General features: G+C 33.1%; 2 protein-coding genes across 3 annotated transcripts; one reads left to right on the forward strand and one right to left on the reverse strand.

Annotated features, from left to right (window-relative positions):
• The first annotated feature begins 959 nt into the window (after positions 1–959).
• On the forward strand, positions 960–22,197 carry LOC110026400 (la-related protein 1A). Its single transcript, XM_020727319.1, has 16 exons — positions 960–1,491; positions 6,299–6,878; positions 7,014–7,194; positions 7,397–7,487; positions 7,579–7,650; positions 7,756–8,056; positions 8,178–8,382; positions 17,538–17,613; positions 18,957–19,061; positions 19,495–19,835; positions 19,939–20,085; positions 20,190–20,253; positions 20,471–20,616; positions 20,706–20,810; positions 21,393–21,628; positions 22,148–22,197. The coding sequence occupies exons 1-16, from the start codon at positions 1,162–1,164 to the stop codon at positions 22,195–22,197; spliced, it is 3,030 nt and encodes a 1,009-aa protein (XP_020582978.1). The 5' UTR covers positions 960–1,161.
• Positions 15,108–17,142, reverse strand: LOC110026411. Of its 2 annotated transcripts, none has more exons than XM_020727332.1 (2): positions 16,513–17,142; positions 15,108–16,407 (listed from the first exon to the last, which is right to left on the reverse strand). In XM_020727332.1, exons 1-2 carry the CDS (start codon positions 16,883–16,885, stop codon positions 16,358–16,360), a joined length of 423 nt encoding a protein of 140 aa, XP_020582991.1. In that variant the 5' UTR covers positions 16,886–17,142; the 3' UTR covers positions 15,108–16,357. The 2 variants fall into 2 exon arrangements, with proteins under 2 accessions (XP_020582991.1, XP_020582992.1); XM_020727333.1 differs by having other exon boundaries at positions 15,108–16,375; positions 16,481–17,142.
• Positions 22,198–22,886: the final 689 nt, after the last annotated feature.

Raw genomic sequence — 22,886 nt, forward strand, 5'->3', positions numbered from 1 at the left:
TATATATATATATATTAGCATATTGATAAATTTAATAATTTTCAAATATCTAAAGCCAATTGCATGACGATATCCTCACACAATTATCATTTAACAGTTATTTATATAAAAAAAGGGTAATTACATACATGACACTCACAACTTTCTCCTTAACAAAACTAGCACCATCTTCATCAATATTTCAAACACCCAATCAAATATTAAAATTCACAATAAAATCCTAACTCATAATCTTCACTCTTATCAAATTATCAATGATTTGATAGTGACAAATTTGAATGCTCCCGTTAGGTAGTTTTAAAAAAAATTAAATTGAGAGCTAGTTCTATAAATAATAAAGTTGTATTATAATATATTTTCCATTTGATAAAATTCAGTTATTCGGACAGTTATCATAATCGTTCCTTTTTTTTATAACTGTATTTTAAGCCCCTATAAATAGGCCTCACTCGACTTTCCAACTTTCTTTTTTCTCCTCTCAGCTCTATCTCTCAGCTCTATCTCTCAGCGCGTGTTCCTCGAAAGACTATTTAAAATTCAACATTATAACTATTTCTCGACCTTCAAACTTTGTTAGCGCTGATCCGTCCTTTTAATTTTAGCTTAAATATCAAAATTCATAGTAAATTGTGACGAGCGCCGGCTTTGTAGTTAAAATAATTGATGAGCGACCTTATTTTCTAAATAAATAAGATGCTAGTTTTATAAATAGGGAAATTCAAAGTTCTATTTATGTAATTGCCTCAAACAGATATCTTCTATAAGTATACCATAATTGTTTTGTTAGCGATTTATCCGATCGTCCCCTCCCAGCCAGCGATCGTGCGCAATTTTCTCTGAAAATTAACGTCCCAAAAAAAAAAAAAAATAAATAAAATAAATAAAAAGAACCAGCACACATCACACACGTGCGATCGTGGGCCCATTTCCGGCTGCGCTTATAAGTCGCTCCGCGGATTTTCATTTATATTAGGAACCCTTTTCTTCTTGTTCGGTCACATTCCTCCTACAAAAACCCTAATCCCGCCTTCATACCCCACTTCTCAAAACCCTAATTACATTCCCTGATCCCTTCGATGACAGATATGGCAACAGAGCGCGCGGCGTCGTAGCCATTCCCTTGCGGAGCGATATAAAGAAAGGTTTCCGAACAACGCAGCGATGGAGAGCGGAGCGAGTACCTCCGTCAACTGCTTTCCGGAGGAAGGCGCTGTTTCCAGCAAGGAGGAGAGGAAGAAGGGAAAAGGTGGGTCAAGATCGGCCTGGAAGAAGCCGGCGTCGTCACCGACGTTGTCGCCGGTGGCTGGAGAGGCGAGGAAGTCGGAGTGTCAGCTTACTGTTGCGGATGCTTGGCCGGCTCTCGGGGATTCCAAACCTCATGTAAACGTCGAAGCGGGTGGAGGGATGGCTGCGCCACCTCATGTTGGAGCCGCTAATGCAGGACCGGTTCCGAGAAGTGGACCGCCTGGCGCCCCTCCTCTTAACTTGCAGGTAGATTTCTTTTCTTTTTCTTGTTCTAGCGATCCCTCCAAAAGTGGTAACGTAGAAGATTCTTCTCAGTTATTTAGCATTATATTTTTTAAGCAATCAAATCTGGATCATGCGAGATGGAGGGAATGAAATCGAAGTTTCCCCATAAGGTTATGGGGATAATATCTAATTTGTTTAATCTGATGGTGTATGAGTGTTATAATTGAAATTGTTATGTTTTAAACATAATCCTCCAGCTGCACAGGGCGTTTTGGGCCATCTATCTGCAGACCATTGTGTAGTAGTCAATTCCTTCTCGGTTTTTCATTCTTAGAGATGATAATATTAATTTTTTTTGAAATGGAAAACTTGTCTGTCCACAATAAATGCTCTATGTGGTCACCATCTATTTTTCTTCCAAATAATGCTAAAACCAAGCTTTTTGTCAAAAATTCCATTCCTATTTGACATCGTGCATTGATATCCACAATTTTAACATTATATTACACACCCTTACATATTATTTATTATAAATTTCTGGATACATATTTATGAGAGGACGAGCAGGATAACTATTCATGAAGGAGATTTATTATTATCAATATCATCATCATCACATCATTATTATTGTGTTAATAATAATAATAATATTATTATTATCTTAACCTCTTCCTCATGGTATCAATTATTTAAAACATTATTTAGCAAATGCTGATAATTTTATCAAACAGCATGCCTGTGAATCTCATGAATTAACATGAGAAAGCATGGCATATTAAAAAAAAAAAAGCTGATGATATTAACCTCTTTGGAGTTCATGAAAGGCTAATATGAAGTTTTAATGCATCTAGTTTGTCATTTCACTTCGGCTAAAGAATGACCATTGTTTCAAAGAAATTAAAACAATCTTCTAGGTTCAGATGACACTCAAACAAGTATGTTTTAGGTAGCGAAGTGTTTGTTATGTGGGCTGTGTTGATGAGAAGGGATAAATAATGTCATGAAAATTTCATTGAAGTGACATTAGCTTTTAGATATGTTAGACGTATTCCACAATTTTCCTGTTGTTGAGTAGATTCCTCAAGTGCTTTGAACATGAAGATTTAAGTATTGCAACCATTGGTGTCATTTTAATTGTACATTACATATTTGATTGAGATGACCTGTATGTGTTTAAGCTATTCTTTGATGGTTAGTGCTTAATATGTAAGTAATTAGTAATTGATTTATAATCAACAATTTTATATTGTTAATTGCTATGAGTGAAGCCCTTCTTCTTTTTTCTTTTTGGCTAAATGCAATCCATGTAGCATTATGCAGTTTGGCCTTGTAAATGTGTATTTGAAACCCAATATCATCTAGTTGCTAAGCTAGTTTATTAGTAACTTGATGTGATGCTTTTTTTTTTCTTCTTTCTTCTTATTTCTTTTATTTGTTATATTTCTAGTCATATTTTCTCCCAATTTGACATAGTTGGATACTTTCAATAATTTTACTTCATTTCATGATAACAAAAATACTTGAACTAAATGAAATTTTTGAAAATGTATTATATGATATTGTGAGGTTTTAATTTTGAAAATTGTATATTAAAATAATTTTATTGATGGGCATTATAGTTTGTTGTTCAAAATGACTTGCAATGAATTGGTTAACCATATTGATGATTGCAGGACTAGGGATTCCTATCATAAATTTTATGTTGCCATTGCCGAATTATTGTCCTTTAAACACATTCTTCTCTTAAAGCCTACCTCAAGGACATTTGCTTTCCTTTTCTTCAGTTGTTTTGTATGCAAATGAAAATTTTAAAGAATTATTGGCCACATGATGTTTACTTATGGTCAATGGGCGTGCATATGCAACAAGAATGGTGAGGGCATTGCATCAAAAACATTGTTCAAAGCAATTAAATTAATTATTTTGCTGTTATATGATTATTTTAAACATTATATCTTTTTTAATTAAGAATAATTTAAAATATGTTATAAAATATAAGTAATTTTATTTAATTCATCGTTGATGCTTTTATATATCATACTACCTAGTAAAGCAAATCAAAGTAGATATCTTGAATCTTATAGGAACTGACATATTTCCACGCAAAAAATTGGGTAAATAGTATTTTATTGCAAGAGCATCAAACATTCAAGACGAATACAAAGATAAGCACCTACAATTCGAGAGTTGGGCGATCTCTCCTAATTCATTCAATTCGAGGGGTAAGAAATCACTCCCAAACCTTAATCCTAAGATACAAATCCCAATCTTATGCATGCCCCCAACCCTAAACATATTAACCTTATTTATACTCATAACAATAATAATAATAAAAGGCTAAATTGCTTTTATTCTAATAAAAGACAAAATTGCCCTTAAGCTAGGCACTTGTAGAAGCACATTGTCGTCAAGGTGGACAAAAGAAAATTGTTGCTCGATCGAGCTCCCCTGTTTCTTCATCACAAACAACAAGAGCCTGTAATGTCTTATCTTTGTAACAGTGACCTCGACCAAATTTTTAATCAAACCAAAAATATAATATTTTCGCTCTCTTATTCTAAATCTGTCTCCGTAAGATGCTCGGTCGCAACTCATTATTCATGTCTCAAGAAGCCTCTCTTTGGACTTTCACTATTTGAGTTTTTGTGTATCTTTGTGATTGTAGCATTTTGACAGGACAATTCACTCGTGATGCTCTTATTAGTCTGTTCAATCGCATTTTTATCTTTAACTAACTGCGCTAATTTCATAATTTCTCTCAGTTTTTGCACTGTTAATGGACTAAGTGTTGCATGTATCTCGGGTCTTAGACCTTTCATTGAATCCCCCTCTAATAGTCCTTTAGAAATCCTTCTCAATTATCTCAAAAATAGCTTGAATCTCTTTCTATATTCCATGATAGTTTCCTCCCGAGTCAAAGAGAAAAAAATTGCTCATGTAGGTCTCATTCTCGAATGACTCAGAAATGTTCCTAAAAATAATCTTTAAATTCCTTCCAGAAGCAGATTAGGTATTAGCCTCCCTACACTAAAATCTTGCTAGGGCTTTCCTTTCCAACTATAAGCCTTCCACCATGAGCTTTTCATCCTTATTTAGCAAATACACCACATAATATCACTCTACCCAGTACACCACCTATGTGTGTTTTTCCCCTCGAAGGTCGACATTTTCCGCTTCCTAACCCTAGCATCACCACTCAACTATACCGCCCTCTAGTGTTTCCCCCCATGTATTTACAAAAATATTTCCTCTATCGATTATAGTCATATCCTTTCCTAGCTTCTCTCCTTTGTACTACTCTATACCCCTTGCATAATCTCTTTTTCATGTATCGAACCAATCCCTTCCTCAAAAATCTCGCCCATTTAAGCTATAGGAGGGGATTCTTGATGGTGGATGCTCTAATCATCATGTTTCTCTCTTGCAAGCTCTTTTCTTTTAGATTTATCCAAGGATTATCTGATCACCCTTGGGTTAGGGTTTGCAATTTGAACCGCCAGCGTGGTCTTAGATTCTATCTAGATATGCCTCCTCATTTTCTCTTTCAAGCTCTAGAATCAATTTTCAATGGAGGAAAACATCTCTTCTAAACTAGATTTAATTTGGCTAATCTCTTCCTCCAGTTTTTTCTCAAACATATCTGTTTTTTGGTCGCCATTCTTCTCAAAAACATGATTCGATTAGGAAAGATTAACTACTGTATTATGAAATCTCATTGTCTGAATCACGTATGTACTGAGAGCTCGTAAACCCCTCATCTGCGTCACTTTCCCAGCTAGCACTTAGTGGTTGTATCACAAGACTTCGTTTCCCTGGCCTTTTACGCCTCGATTCTGAGGTTTCTTCTGCTCGATCATGTTTGTATCACAAGATACCATGTCGTGATCTCGTCGTTTGCATTCTGGGATAGTGTCGCAACTAAGGCATTCCTATTGTTGCTTCAGGTCACAAATGCAGCTTTTATATGTTGCGATCCTTTCAGTCTTCCACGCAAGCTCCAATCACATGATGTATCAAGAGTTTCAGTCACATCTGTAAGCGCCGATCCAATCGTTGGCTCCTGACTAGTTCAATTTGTGACCGAATCTCAAATACGATGCATACAACGAAAGGAAACAAACTGTGGGTTTCTGGATCGTTCGGCTCTTATATCAATTTGATAGGAGCCGACATAGATTTCACACAAAAGTAGGTTAATAATAATTTTTTTTTTTCGGCAAAATCATCATAGACTTAAGACAAATATAAAGATAAGCACCTGCAATTCGAGAAATAGATGATCTCTCACAATTCCTACAATTCGAGAGATACGAAATCTCTCGCAAACTCTAACCCTAAAATGCAAGTCCCAACTCATACATGCCTAACCCCAAACATGTTAACTCTATTTATACTAATAACAACAATAATAATAAAAGTAAGTTGCCCTTATGCTAATAAACGATAAAACTGCCCTTTGTCGATGCACCGGCGTAACATAATCATGGGTGTACTAGCAATTACCAATTCACATTTATTTTGACCCGTATTAGACCATTAATTCGATTTATTTGTGCTACAGTGGTTATTCCAATAATCTCATGCATCAGAAACATTGTTCAAAGCCTTACTATTCTGCAATTGTTGTAATTAACAGCTCTTTTTATATTTTGAATAATATTAAACCTGCTACTAATTCTTTTAAATAATTTCGTATAGTTTATCTTCCATGCTCTTATATATGATACAAGCGAATTAAGCAAAGCAAAGTGGATTTATTTGCATGAATTATCTTGTTCCAGCAGTCCAATGGATTTGAGTTTGATGCTTAGAAGATGTTTATTCACAGGGATCAGCTAGCCAGCGGAGGTCTGAAGGATTCGGAAGTGGCAATCCTTCAAATAAACACCCACTTGTACATCCTCATAAAGCTGTCCCTAGGCGTAATGGGCCTGCAGCTGGAGCTACTCCACTTTCTGGTCCTTTTCCATTTCCCCAGCAGCTGGTACCCCCTGTATCATATCCCATCGTACCTCCACCATCTCTCATTGTGCCAGAATATACTTATCAGGCTTTTCCTCCACCTTTTCCAAGTGAACATCAAATCGTAAAATCTGGAGTTGATGTTTCAGTACCACCCTTTGCTCGAAATAGTCAAGTTGGTGGGATTGAGAATAATAGAAATTTTCAGCCGCTGTCACGAGGAGATTTCAATATCTGGCGTCCCCAAAGTGCTAACAATGTTTACCATCCTAATAATAGTCAAGAGCCTGCCGTCCGTTTTAATCAAGCATGGCGCTCACAGCGACCTTTTAGTCCAAGAGACAACATGAATATGCCCCAAGGCTTCGGACCAAGAACATTTGTTAGGCCGGTTCCACCTTATTTTGGTCCATCATCTGGTTTTATTGGTGGGCCTGGTTACTATGGTATTCTCTCAAACATGTGAAACTTGCTTGTTCATTTTACGTTCCATTGTTTTTGCATGCTTAATCTTTTTTAAATTCTGCACATTGCTTTCATCTTGTCATTTCTTGATTTTGCTGATTGGACTTGGTTTGCAGGTGCTCCTCCTCCTGTCTGTTTTTTCCCTGCTGGGCCTGTGGATTTCAGCAGGGGTCCTCATTTAATTTCAATAGTACCACCACCTCCACCACCACCTCCGGCTCCTCCTGTTACTTCTCTGTCATCAGAGGAACAAACATTAAGGACTAATATATTAAAGCAAATTGAATATTACTTCAGGTGGGTTTTTCATCTTAATTTATATTTTTTTATTCTTGGCCACTTCATTGCAGGGAAAATCTTGTGCGCTGCAGAGCTTGTATTTTTTGCTTTCTTATGGATGCTAACTATTAAGTTTGGAACTATATATTTTCTTGACCAGTTGTTGTCCTCTCTCCCAGTTATTCCGTAGTCATTATCAAAACTGCTTTGATTTGTGCAGTGATGAGAACTTAAAAGATGATAACTACCTTCTATCTTTGCTGGATGAGCATGGATGGGTATCTATTCGGAGAATTGCAGATTTCAATAGGGTATGCTTTATCTAAATGCAGATTAGTTCTTTGATGTGCGATAAGCATCTGTTGTGTATTTTATTTTGTTTTTTTCACAATTTTCCTGCAGCTTAAGAAAATGACTAGAAGCATATCCTTAATATTGGATTCCCTACAAAGCTCTAATTTTATAGAAATTCAGGTTAGTAATTTTGATTTGATGTGCTTGAACTTCCATGCTCATCACCCTTATCTACTGAAACTGCGGAAATTTCTTTTCTAATCAATTTATCATGAATTTTAAAAGGGTGAGAAGATTAGACGAAATGACTGGTCAAAATGGATTCTTAGATCCAAGTCACAATCTGCTGATGCCAAACTTGCGGCGAGCATTGATGACAATATGAAAAACAATGATCATGAAGGAGATGTGATTAACGAGGGTACTTGCTCACAAGGAAATTGTAATGAGAAAAATAACCGCTTGCTCTCAGAGAATGACCAGTCTAAAGAAAATGCTAATAGCGGAAGCTTTGCAAGGGACAATGTTGAAGTTCAGACTACCTGTGACCCTCTTCAGGGCATTGATACGACAGAAGATGAAATTGGTATACTTTTTTTTTCTTTATGTTTAGAATTAATGAGCATGTTTCTTCCCCATATGATAATATAGTTGGCACAACCTTTCCTCTTGGATCATATATCATACCAAACGTGTCATTTCTTAAGGTTTACGACAAACTCCTAGTCCTTCAAATGGTGCTAGCTTTGAATTTGATGATGAAAAGGAAGTAGCTGAAGAGCATCACATGTCAAATCTGAAAAGCTCTTCAATTAGTTTTGCCGATTTATCTTCCAGCTTTTCAGGTGAACTGAGCACTTTCTTGCTTGATGAAGAGATGGACCAGAAGGACCACCATTCTTTACAGAAAAGGTAACATTTGATACTGCAGCTTTTTGCATTGATAATCCCTTGCATTTTTATTTCTTTTTTAGCTTGTCTAAAGATGAAGTTAGTAAATGAGCTGAACCTCTTTCCTTTTTTTATTGCTCTTTTTTTTATTTTGGGTTTATATGCATCCTTCAGTGTATGCTCTAGTGTGATAGAAACTAAGGGTAATTTATGATATATTCCATTGTCTTGTTCAGCAGTCATATTTCTTGAAACAATTCCTTTTATATCACACAAACCACTTCAATTGTTTTGAAAATATAAATACTTCTATTTTTAATGACAAATATATGGAAGAACTTGTCAATGGTTGAAGATGCAAAGAAAACACCATAAAATAATTGGAAGGTGCCCCATGTATTGCAAAGATAGCCTCTTCCAGGAGAATTTAAGGGAAGCTTTGGACCCACGTTAATCGCCAAATAATACTTAGGCATTTGTTTATTTTATTATATCTTTTGATCACTTCTAATATTTTATTCAGACTCCCGTATTTAGGTATGCACGGAAGGTTGTGAGTTTGAAGCTGTATAATTTTGCACTTGAATTGCATTTATGATATGCCCATGATAGCAAAGATGCGTCCCTGCATGTTCATGTAAGTTTAGATTCTTGATGATTTTGCGTTTATGTTAGCTCAATGGCTTTGTGAGATTCAGGCACATGAGCTTTAATCTCATCATCTATCATAATATCTTTCGCCTGCGGTAGTTGGCATTAGGCGGAGTTGGGTTCCGGATTTTCTCAAAGGTTACCAAGTTTTTTTTTTTTTAAATTTCTGATGTTTGTACTTCTAAACTAATATAAGTGTGGGCTTTTACTTTTATGTACTGGACTGATCATTTATTTATTTTGCTTGTTGTTTGAAGTGTTCCATCATCTATCATTCTAAAAATTTTTATCATGGTTTGATTTTTCATCCATCTCCAACACAGTTTTTTATGCTGTCATCCTTTTATTCAAATTAATGTAAAGTTGAAACCAAAAGCAATTAAATGTTGCTATATATATATCATGTGAACACTGTTTCCCTTACACATCAAGATAACCCTAGCATCCTCAGTGGTGGAAAAATGGTACTTTAAGAAAATGGGTTTTTTCTTCTATATGCCTATTATATGAAAATAAATAAATCAACATGTTCCTGCATCCATTTCTTCCTATTAAAGTATAATTGAAGTTGATGATTTGTGGAAGACCCACATATAGTTTCCTAAAATACTCATTAGGAACACAATAAGATTCATAATATTTGAACTTAGAAAAGAACATTCATGGTAAATCAAGATGATAGCAAGTGAATGTTTAGGGTTGTTTAGGCGGCTTTCCTTCGAGTGCTTGAGCCAAAAAAAAAAAAAAGGAGGTTTTATATTCAAGTATATCAGAATGAAATTTTATTAGAGGAACTAGATGGCACATTTACTAATTTACATTAAGAATGCAAGAAATTGAGAAATAAGTTTCCAAATTAGAAAAATAACATGAAAAATTTGCTATGCACTATAAAAAATAATTATAATGTTTTGAAGAAGAAAAATGTATCCTGGCTTGTGATCTTGCTTTATTTATTTCAAAGTTAGATATTATTTTTAAATTTTAAATTAAATTATTTTAAAATTTCATTAGGTTACCAACAAAAATCATTTTTCCTGATAATGCTCATCACACATAAACAACCACCACGCAAGGTCATAGCACTCACCATTGAAGTACTCCATGCTCTATTCGGTTATTTAATGAAGAAATATATTGGGAGCTCAACATGTTTATGTTTGTGTCCATCTTCAAATTATGTACTTTGTGCTCTAACATATGTTGTGTTTTAATGATTGACATCTTTAAGTACTTAATTATAAGATGAATATGCATGTAATTATGTATGTTCTGTATATCAAATTATGAAGATGCATTCATGATTGTCACAAAAGTTACTACAAGTGGTAGTTATGAATACAATCTTGGGTGGAAGTGATGTGTATAAAGATGCATGTTCTCTATAATTTGATTTTGAAAGACGATCTAATTTATAGCCTCTAATAGAATATTCTTTTTAAAGATTTTTCTTCTTTAAAACACTGTAACCCCTTTTCCAAACATAATTAATTTTTTTTCCAAAATTTGAAATCATGACCTTGGGTGGCAGTGAAATAAATGAAGCATGAACAAAATATTTTCAAATTATCATATCTCATCTTGAAATTCTTATAACGCATATCTAAAATTGTATGATTTTTTTTTTCTAATTTTGAAAATTGTTTCTCTTTTTTTGTATTCTTAAAAGTAGTAAACTGATGTTTTAGTTTATCATATGGAATTTCTTTCTTTTATACTTTATCACAAGTCATCTTCTCTAGCGTGAAAAGTATATCAGTATATGCATGAAATTATGTATGTTTTGTATATCAAATTATGAAGATGCATTCATTATTATCATAATAGTTACCACAAATGGTTGTTTTGCATACAATCTTGGGTGGAAGTGATGCGTATAATGATGTTATGATGAACATGTGAATAAGAATAATTTTTTTAGCATGTTCTCTATAATTTGAAAGATAATCAAATTTAGTCTCTAATAGAGTATTCTCTTTTTAATTTTAAAAATAGATGAAGCCTGGTCCCATGTAAAAATTTTTTTTCTTTAAAACACTGTAACTCTTTTTTCAAACATAATTGAAATGTTTTTTTTTTTTTTTTGAAATCACGACCTTGGGTGGTAGTGAAGTAAATGAAGCATGATCAAAATATTTTCAAATTATCATAGCTCATTTTTAAATTATTATAATGCATATCTACAATTGTATGATTTTTTTTTCAAAATTTGAAAATTATTTTTCATTTATTGCTTTCTTAAAAGTAGTAAACTGATTTTTTATTTCATCATATTTAATTTCTTTCTTTTATACTTTATTACAAGTCATCTTCTCTAGCATGAAAAGTATATCAGTATATGCATGAAATTATGTATGTTTCATTATTATCACTAAAGTTACTAAAAATGGTAGTTTGGCATACAATCTTGGTTGGAAGTGATGTGTATAATGATGTGTATAATGATGTGTATGATGAACATTTGAATAAGAATATTATTTTAGCATGTATCTAATTTAGCCTCTAATAGAATATTATTTTTAATTTAAAAAATAGATGAAGCCTGGTCCCATGTAAAGATTTTTATTCTCTAAAACACTAATACCTTTTTCAAAAATAATTTTAAATGTTTTTATCCAAAATTTGAAACCATGACCTTTGGTGGTAGTGAAATAAATTAATCATGATCAAAATATTGTCAAATTATCATAACTCATCTTTAAATTATTATAATGAATATCTAAATTGTATGATTTTTTTTTCTAATTTTGAAGATTACTTCTCATTTTTTGTTTTCTTAAAAGTAGTAAACTGATTTTTTAGTTCATCATATGGAATTTCTTTCTCTTAGACTTTATTACAAGTCATCTTATCTAGCATGAAAAGTATATCAGTTTGTGTTTCTCTTCTCTTCTGTTTTGAGGGATGGACTGCTTCTATGACAATTAGACTTGGATCATAAGGCCTTTCTTCCATCCTTATTGTGCCTTTTCTTGTCTTTTTTCATCTACCTTTTTGTTATCAATTAAATGTTGGCAACCCGACTTAACTTGCCCATGGTATGCCTTCACATGTAGAAACTTGTTACGTTGTAACTTGTGATTTTTACTTGTTCCATATATTGTGTTTCTTTACCATTCATTGATCATAATCTTCTAAATAACTTGACTAAGTTGCCACCATTATGAACTAGTTAATTTTTCTATTTCTAATTTCATTACTTCCTTAATATACTAATTTTAACTTATCCTAAATTTTATTAATGGTTATAACACTATGACTCTCATGTAATCTTCGGGTTAGAGAGTATTATATAAGCTATGGAATATAGTTTGTTGAGTTCTACCTTGCTTGAAGTTTATTTCAAGAATATAAAACTTATAAAGCAATTCTATAAAATTTGAAAGAAAATAATGTAGGATATAACAATTTGATTTAACATAAATATAGTTGAGAAAATTAAATGAAAAATGAAAAAAGTACAAAGTGATCTTCTAAACATATTTTATTTTTCTAGCAATTTCCAAAAATTTTGCGTACAATGTGGGATAATTTTTTATCATTGCTTAAATCTACACGAGAAAAAAAGTTTGCTTTGTGAAGCATTTAATGGATTTTATGGATGACTTTTGCGGTATTTTATTGGCCCATTTTAATAAAAAAAAGTATGAAATATTATTGTAAGCTAACTTTTGTATTTAATACCGTAGCCATTCCTAATACTAGTTGTTTTAATGCATTAGCAAAAATGTAGACATTGGATCCCAAATTGTGAATTGTAAGTTACTGGAATATGCTCAAGTTATAGGCTTTAATGTGTACCAAACAAACAGTGAATATAAGGAATAAAATAGATTTTTAATCATAACTTAAAACATTGTTTTTGAATAGAAATTGAAAGAGATTTTGCAATGTCTTAAATATTTTTTTCATCCGATATCAAGGTTGAGGAATTGTATGCTCATTTTGATTCATAATTAATATTAAAAGTAAATTGTGGAATTTATTAGGAACTTTCTTGGAGGAAAAAAAAACTCTAATTTTCTCATTAAGCAAATAGCAAATATATATACAACTCAAGCTAGCCCTCATACAATTGGTGGGAAATTCAAATCATCATGATGAGAAGAAAAAAATAAAAACACAATAATGGATAATTAAAGGAGAATAATTTCTCCCTCTCAAATGTAACAACGGATCAATAGTTTCCTAAACCGTATGTAGACCCATGTGATCCTCGGTTATAGGTATATCAACATAAATAACAATTGAACTTTTTTAGTTGGAAGGGATAAACTAGTTTTTTATGATGCAATAATGAATATGTATGTGGTATAATCTAATGGGATATGGATGGAATAGATTGTCCATTTTTTGTTTAATTTTAGAACTTGTAATTTAACGAGTTAATGATATACTCCCTATGGAGCATCCTCATAAATAACAATTGAACTTTTTTAGTTGGAAGGGATAAACTAGTTTTTTATGATGCAATGATGAATATGTATTTGGTAGAATCTAATGGGATATGGATGGAATAGATTGTCCATTTGTTGTTTAATTTTAGAACTTGTTATTTAACGAGTTAATAATATACTCCCTATGGAGCATCCTTTGTATCTCGTTGGTCATATTTTATGTTCATTTGAGTATTGAATAAATGAATTTACGAAAAAAATTCTTACAATCATTTAGTAATTCCTGCAATCTCATGCTGAAATCACACATGATGAATTGTAGAATCCCCATGCTTACCTTTACTATCTTGAAAGGTTAATTCGGGTTTGTTTAGCAAGAATACACTTATCATGCTTGAGAAATATTTTTATTTTTATTAATAAATATATTTCTATATATGGTTTTTTGGTAATAGATGTAAGCTTGTCTCAAATGTTTAAGTCGTTGCATAATATTTGAACTTGAGTAGATTGATAAACCCACACTATTATAAAGAATTTGTTTGGTTTTGGTCAAGATAACCAATTCTTTTCATCTGCACTGCAAACCATGTTCTCCAAAGCTTGATTTTGAAAATTACAGTGAGAGGAGAAGCACATCTCTTGACATTTGATATATTTTGTCAATTTACTTGAAGATTATGAATTATAAGTTAATTTAGTCGCATATAAAGCTTTTTTTTTAATAGTAGATCTGGCACTCGAACTAGTCCTTGCTCCACAATTGGAAATGTCTTACTCATAGCTGCCCATACATCAATAGTGCGATCAATTTTAGTTTTTTTTTCAAATATTTGCAGTGATCCCACTATATGATGAAATGCCCCTGTATTATAAGAGTAGGCAATAACTTATATTACTCTTATGTGTCATGATGGTTATCGAGTTCTTTGTTTCTTGCGGGTCATCTTCACTTATAGTTGTTGGTTGATCAAGCTGTTGGCAAAGTATCTTTATTTATTCAAATGTCAAATCTGAAGACTTGGTTTAATTTGTATCCACTATATGGACTTTCTAGTTTGTTCCTTTTTTGGACTATAGGCTTTTCAAATTTTTGGTTTTTCGATGTATCGCATAGCTTTGATCATGGGTGTGATATGGTTTGTAATAGTGCTCACGCTTCATTTTTTTATTTTCTCTCAGTGGTTACAACTTGTAGGTGACTGTTGTTGTGGAGCCAGCAAGTACTGATCATTGGGTATCTGTTTGGCTCATCATTTCTTGTTTTCGCTTTTTCTCTCGCTAATTACTCAAAGGTGTCTCTAAGTGTAAGAAAATGCTTTATTCCAAGTAATCTTTTCTGAGCTTTATTTAAATCAGAATTGAGATCTTGGAGGAAATCATTTGCCTGTGCTTTCTCAAACTTTTTTTTTGATATATTTTTCAGCGTCATTTGAGAAATTTCATTTGATTTCATAGGATATATCCATTTCCACAGTTTCGGTTAGAGAACTGTAGTACCTTGTCGGGTATGTCTAATGTTGGATCTAATATTCATACACTTAGTTGTTTTCTAGATTAGAGTTATTAGTCAACATCCTAGATATCCTTCGTAGTTTTGTAGAAGAGGTAATATCTTATTACCTTTGGCTTCGTAAACCAAGCCATGATAATTGAGTTGTCAGATTCCTCTTTCTATTATCACAAGCATGGTTTATTTGAATTATTCACAAAGTAATTTAATTAAGTTTGTATCGTGTGATTTGGAGAGAATGATCTTTATATGTGGGATGAAATTTTGATCCATAATGGTGTTAGTGAAGGTTGCGCTTCTTGTAAAGGAGAGTTCATGACCTTTCATACTGTGTCGTAATTTTCACTAGAATTTGAAAATTTTTGAGAGAATTATCTATTGTACTTTTTACTGATTTTTAGGGGATATATAAAGCTTTACATCTAAGCAGTAGTCGAGACTAAGTGAATTACATATGTTTTTTCTTTTGCAGCCTACTATGCCTAGTGGTTGAGAGTTCTATCTCAAACTCATTGTCCCGAGTTCAAGGCACAACAAATACAGTGTGTCATGAGCTTCGAAAAGAAAAAAAAAACATGCTATGTATTTTCCTTTTTTCAAGTACAAATTATGGCTTGAATGAATGCCTTTAATCAACATGTTATTAGATCAATGTATAGATGGTATTCTTTGATGCTTAGAGAATGGGAAAAAAATTGAATGTTAGTTCCTACAAATTCATGAATGTGAGTGAGTTATGCCGACAAGGGATATTAGAGTAGAATTTTAACAAAACAACAATCAAGAATTACTGAGAAGAATTTTGGAGGCAAAAAATAACAAAATGAATATTGTTGATGTAAAGGAAGCACCAAAATACACACGACACAACTCCACCCAGGCTACCAACTCTAGGATAAGGAAGATGAATGGATAGTGCAACATTCCCAAAAGAAAGAAAGAAAAATTTTAAAATCAAAATCTACGCCTATACTCAAACAATCCCCTATTTATAAACACTATGTCTTTTCTTATTACAAAGTTTGACATTCAAATAGAAAACACATAAAAATAAAGAACTAAAATATAATAACTGAACTGTAATATAATGTGGACAATACTGGTACTGACATTCCCACGTTATTCTCCTGGGGTTGGATAGGATTTAACTTGGATCTCCAATTCCGACTAAGAGATATTGAAATTAATGGAGTCGTTTTAATCCCCAGATAGGTTAAGATCGGTCATCCAAACATCTGTCCTAGTTACTACATTCATTAGATCAACAATATCATGGAAATGTGCAACTTTCTCTGCCCTTCGAGATTCATCAATACTGAATTTAACTTTCTCACGCTTACCATTTGATCTTGGTGCAACCTCAAACCCTTGGTTTTAGTGTCTTGACATGCAACAATAATAACCAGTGGCTTTGCATCCGTTTCCATATATGATCCTATCCTATGATCACCACCAAATCACTCTCCCCATGCTTACGATGAAGTGGTTCTTTAACACGCTCAATATTTCTAATCACATCAACATTACCACTTTCATTCTCTGCGAATAGGATCACCACCAAATCACTCTCCCCATGCTTACGATGAAGTGGTTCTTTAACACGCTCAATATTTCTAATCACATCAACATTACCACTTTCATTCTCTGCGAATAGGATCACCACCAAATCACTCTCCCCATGCTTACGATGAAGTGGTTCTTTAACACGCTCAATATTTCTAATCACATCAACATTACCACCCTCATTCTCTGCGAGAAGTGATTGGATGTGTAAACCAAGTTCTCTATCATGATAATTCCAATCCCAACTAGAGCCTGCTTGAATATTTGCAGATCCATCAAGAGCTGAATTATTTACATCAACTATGCAAAATTCAGATTTGGCTGCATTTTGTGTAGTTGCACTTGCAACTGTAGCTGCTTGATCACAAACGTCAGTCACACTTGAGCGAATACGCTTCATTATCAAATTGATAATTCAACGATGATTTGAACTGCCTAAAAGTTTGAGAAGTATATACTGCTGGTGCCTTGATGGAGAGGCTTTTAAGATCGATTTAGAGTATTTTTTTAGTTCAAATAACCATGGGAGAAAACGCCATCTATATTTCTTTATATTTGCCAACACATCTTATTGATTTGATGCCCTATTCATCTTTTGCACTTGGTTTTCTGCTTTTTCTGAATGAGTAGCTGCCCTTCCTTTGTTGCTTAGCTCCTTGTTGTGGCTTTTATTCAATGTTTATCCATTTAATATTTTTATCTATTCATTAATATATAACTAAACCTGTATATGAGGCCATTCAGCATTTTCTTCCCGAAAGTTTTCTGATCTTATGCTTTTCATCTGCAAGTTTGGGTCCATTTTTTGGATTGAAATTTATTGTGGAAATTGTTGTTTTGCTCGTAAACAGAATACTTGTTTAATTGCCTATTGCAATGTAGGTATAACATTCCAAGGGTTTAGAGATAAAGCTATCATCATCTCATTAAGTTATTAATTTTAAAATGATTTGTTTTCCCCAACTTCATCTCAATCACGTTTTTTAATATACTTCAAATGGATTAATATTTGTATCACTTACCTGTTTATACTGGTTTACTCATCTTAGCAGGATTGATGATGAGGAAGATGGACCAGAGTTTAATGATCAAGATGTGCAGAGGCTCATTATTGTCACCCAAGTTAAGGTAGCAACATGCTTTATTTTTCTTAACAATTCTTATTCATCTCGTTTTTCTCCAATTTATGCATTTGATAATAGGCTTTGTTCTTGTTGTTTCTGAACGATAGAAAATGTCATGAGATGCGAAGAAAAGTTTCAAATAAACATGTTCGGATGCAACTTGCTTTAGTTCTTTACATGTAAGATGCTTGATTCTTTATGTGCTGCGTTGTTGGATCCATTCTCCTTAATTAATTAAATATAATTTTTGATTTTTTAAAATTAGAAAATGGATGATTTTTAACATTCTTATATTTTTTGCTGAAAGATCCAGTTTTAAAAACTTCTATGCTTTAAACATAAAGCTACATTAGAGATAAGAAAATGAATATAATAATGTAGAACAAGTAAAAAAAAAAGCAATTAAGTTGTGAAATAATAATAGAGCCTGATCATGAATACAAATGAATGAGCTGTTCAATGTTCAAGTTTGTTCAGCATGTGTTAAGGTTGAAAAGTGCTCGCACTATTTGAAAATTGTGCCAAAAAATTAGAATTAGTCAACAAATATGCAACCAAATCATCAATAAAAGAAACATTTTATCCATCTTCTAGTTAGCGGCTCGTTAATCAACAAATGATTATTTTCCATAAATTAAGGAGTTCAATCAATGTTCAAATTTATTTCTCTTTGTTTTGAACTGGAAAAAAGATATATTCAAATTTGTTCAATCATTCAAATAAACTAACATAAGTGAGCCTTGTGAGAATGAGTACAAACTTCTTCATTAAGTTTGCTTGTTCACTTTACCACTCTAAATAGCAATTCTACAGGCCAACCCACACTAATTTCTTTTCACCACAGCAGTTTGTTGTAGAAAGTTGCCACAACAAAGTTTGACTCCATTTGAGCTATGTTGATAAATTCAATTACATTTAATTGTTTGTCTTGTCCCTAATGATGAAAGGCAGCATGTTTGATGTACCTTCTCAAACGTGCTCCAGTTAAGTTGCTTTGGTTTATGTTTTTTTTTTATTTAAGTTCTTGTCTTTCGTTCCATGTTCTTGTTCATTTTCTCATTTCAAGCCATACAGTTCTTGTTATTAAGGTTTTAATTTTTGTCACTGTTTGTGTGGTTCTTTCTTGATTTTAATTTTGGGTGATATGGCCACAATGAATGTTTCGTGACTTTTAAGAAGTCAAAACCCATATAATTGACTTTGTTTGATAAAATGTGACTTATGCGATTGATTAAGGATTAAAGATTTTTTCTTGATTGCGCTTTGTTCTTCTAGTTTTCACTGTATACTCTGATTAACTATGTCTCAGGGAAATGCTTTTCTTTTGTCAAATCTAACTACTTGCAGGATATCAGGATAGATAACGATGAAATATCTGGCTTGACGAAAACAGATCCCATATCTAATGAGCTAGCCACAACGATAGATGATGGGCTCTATTTTTTTGAGCAGGTAATAACTATTTTTCTTATTTGAGGCAATCGCCCATATATGTAATGGTGTTTTACATTATGAAGGCAGAAACAACACTGCTGATGCATAAGAAATGATCATTTAGTGGATGTCTGTGGCTCATCAACTGTAATAGGCCTGTGGAACTTACCGTGATACCCTCTTTTTTGACTCGTAGTTGTGCTTCGTTTTATTATTCTGAAATTCACGCGTCAGATAAAGTTGGACTCTATTGTGCAGTTCAGCTGAAAATCATGCTATGATTAGCTGTGTTTGTTGACCCTAAGCGTAGAATGTAATTTGATATTCTTATTTGCATGATTTAGAACTAACTAATTCTGGATGTTATTCCATTATCATGATCTACAATCTCTTTCATCCTTGTGGGTGCGATTGTGTGTGAACTAATTGCTTATAATCATGTGATAATCAGGAGCTGCAGGGCACACGATCTGCTGGTCCTAGTAATAATTTAAGTACCGATATTATAGAAGGTGATTCCAGATGCTCTAACCAGGGGCAGACTTCTCAGATTTCTAAACTCAATGCAAAAAACTGTGGATATAATGGCTTAGAAGATGGAGGACACCTTAATTCTCGAAGGCGGCAAAACAAAGGTGGTAACAAGTCACACCTATCACATAAGCAACGTCTATTCCCAGGTAATTATAAATTGTATGGCAATGGACGTAATCGACACTATATTGTGTCGGAAAGCCCCCCAAGCAGTTCGATTGGATTCTTCTTTGGTTCAACACCACCTGAAAATTCTGGGTAGGTACTGCTTGTCAATTTGCTGCGAATTCTAGTTTCAGAAGTGATTTAATTGTTTGTTTGAGGCTTTTTATAATTATATTTCATTTATTATGAATTGTAGCTTGCTGCAATCAAAATTAATTGGCTCTCCCCATGGAAACCCTGTTGGGAGTAGTAGCCCATCTGTGGGATCTACGCCAAAAGCTTTCCCCCATTTTCCCCATCCAAGTCATCAATTATTGGAGGAGAATGGGTTCAGACAACAAAAGTAATTAGCCTCGTCTTTAAAGTTTCTTACATAAAAGTCCATTTATGTTACCTTCTCCGGTGTAAGTGCTTATTCCTTCATTATTTTGACATTCTTTTATGTAGATATCATAAATTCCACAGACGTTGTCTTGGCGAACGAAAGAAGTTGGGGATTGGCTGCAGCGAGGTGAATTTGCACTGCTATTACTTGTGTTTTATTTCTTTTTTTATGCAGAAATAAGGATTTAATATATTCATATTTGTTATCCAAATTCATGTTTTTGTAGAATCGCAAATCTGCATCTTTTTATTTTTTTTTACTTTAAGCTAATCGTTAATTTTTTGCTTATTTCATAGAAATAGCTAAACATTTTCCTTTTTGGTCCCATAATATTTTTGTACAGGAAATGAATACACTCTACCGGTTTTGGTCTTATTTCCTGAGAAACATGTTTCACGAAAGTATGTACAATGAGTTTCGTAAGCTTGCACTAGAAGATGCAGCTGCCAATTATTATTATGGTCTGGAATGTCTTTTCAGATTTTACAGGTATACCTTTTATTTAGAGTTGACTCCGAGCTATATCACTTCTTGTTAGCGAGCCGAGCCCACTGATATGATTTTATTTATTTTATTAGTTATGGGTTAGAGAAGGAGTTTCGTGATGATTTGTACGATGACTTTGAGCGGCTTGCTCTGGAATTCTACCACAAAGGCAATCTTTATGGCCTTGAAAAATATTGGTAATCCTTTATCCTGGTGCAAGTCAATCATTTTTTTTTAATTTTTATGGGGCATTTACATATATAGTACACATTTTTTATGTTTACTTGTCTAAACACCTAAAATTTCATATTTTACATGAATAGCATTCAACTTTTTAACGTCACGTTAAATACACCACTATTACCACATAAGACTGAAATATACCTATACTTGCAATAGTTTATGACACCAAAGTGTTAAAATATGAAAGTTATTAGTGTTAGATATGTAAATACATGAAATTGAGTGGCATGCATGTAAATATTCCTGTTTTTTTGTCAAGTTCATTGGAAAGAAATTTTTTTCGTAAGAATATCCCGTTGGACCATATTATTCAAATGGGTTGGTTCCATAAACCCATTGAATTTTTTTTAAGATAACTATAATATATATGCTAAAATCAATCAAAATTTATATTGTACCACTCTTTGACAAACAAAAAAAAACTGATCACAATATACTTACTTTTTAAATTCAAAACAAAGCTTCCCTATAAAATTCTTTCTCATGAATTCTTAACAACTTCCATCAAGAACTGAATCAGTGTTTCTACATGGCAGGGCCTTCCATTTATATCGAGATCAGAATAAACCCATAAAGATGAATGGTGAGTTGGAGAAGCTGCTCAGCGAAGAGTATCGAACCCTCGAAGATTTCAGGGCAAGCGGAGATAAGGCGGAAAAGGTGGCGGCGTACAAAGAGGTCACCGCCACTGGTGGCGGCTGCCGCACCCTGCTCAGGCTTGCAGTTCCAGTGAGAACTGTAAGGAGCCTGAATCATGCTGAAGGGCAAATTGGCAATCAATTTTTTTTTCTTTTTGTTGTGAGGGGAGGGGATTAGGATTGCCATTGCTGTGCGTTTTTTGGTCCTCTGCTAATGGTAATATGGCTGTGGATTGGAATTGTTTTTTTTCTTTTTTTTTTTAATTTTCTCAATCCTAGATTTGTACATAATTCCGGGAAAGAGATGGAAAAAAGAAAAAAAAAAAAAGGAAAAAAAAATTTGTGTATTCGGGATTGCGGAAATTGACTAATAATAGAGTTTAGAATTAGTCAATTAGGTGATGGTATTTGGTGCACCGTTTATGTTTTTTCCTTCTACTATATTATTTATGATTCTTTTATTTAATTTAATTTGCTGTTGATGAATCTTATATATGCACATAGTTATGATTTGTTCATCACCATATTGTATTATTGCTTAATCTGAATTTTCATCGGCGAAAAGAAACACTGCCTTGCATATTTCTAAAAATATTTATGTAATAACAGAAATGATGTATTTCTATTAATGCTCTTATGTTACAATTTTTTAGAGTTTCTTATAAATGTCAGATATGTTATTGCTCCAGAGAAGCAGTGGTGATTGTACTTGGTAGATATGATTATTTAAAAATTAGATATTATTATAAAATTAAGGTATAGAAATAACAAAGAAGCGAAAATTTTAGGGCAAATAGAAAGAAGCTTTTTTTCAGAAGGCACAGCTAAAAGTGAACAGAACTTGAAATATGTATTTTAACTTTTAGAAATTGATGGTAGTGTTATATTTTCAATGTGGGTGTTTAAGAGATTTGAATGTTGGGTGTACATATGAGAGTTTAGGTGTTAGATTTGTAAATACATAAAAAGTTTGTGCTTATGTATTTAAATGCTCTTAAAAATTATTGGATATGCACGCAATTTTCTAAACAAACACAGTTATTTGTCGCGGACAAAAAGTCTAACATCAATTAGGTGAAAACCGAAGAGCAGCATTAAGTCCGGGCTACCAACCTCTTTTAAGTTTTTTTTGAAGGTGATAAGTGTTATCAGAGCAAATTAATGTTTAACAGGTGTGTAAATTTTCCTTGTTCCAGTGGGGCCCCCCGGAGGAGCCAATCCGTGACGAGAGCATCATGTGATTGGATGAAGGAGAATGTCACAGAAAAAAAACCCCACATCGGTTAGGTGTAAGGCCAAGAGCAATATTAAATCATGGGCTGTCTACCTCTATTAAGAGCTCTTTTGGGAAGTGACGTATTGCTCAAACTGATATCTAGAATGAACATATTA

This window comes from Phalaenopsis equestris, unplaced genomic scaffold (genome assembly GCF_001263595.1).
Source record: "Phalaenopsis equestris unplaced genomic scaffold, ASM126359v1 Scaffold000372, whole genome shotgun sequence".
NCBI lineage: Eukaryota > Viridiplantae > Streptophyta > Magnoliopsida > Asparagales > Orchidaceae > Phalaenopsis > Phalaenopsis equestris.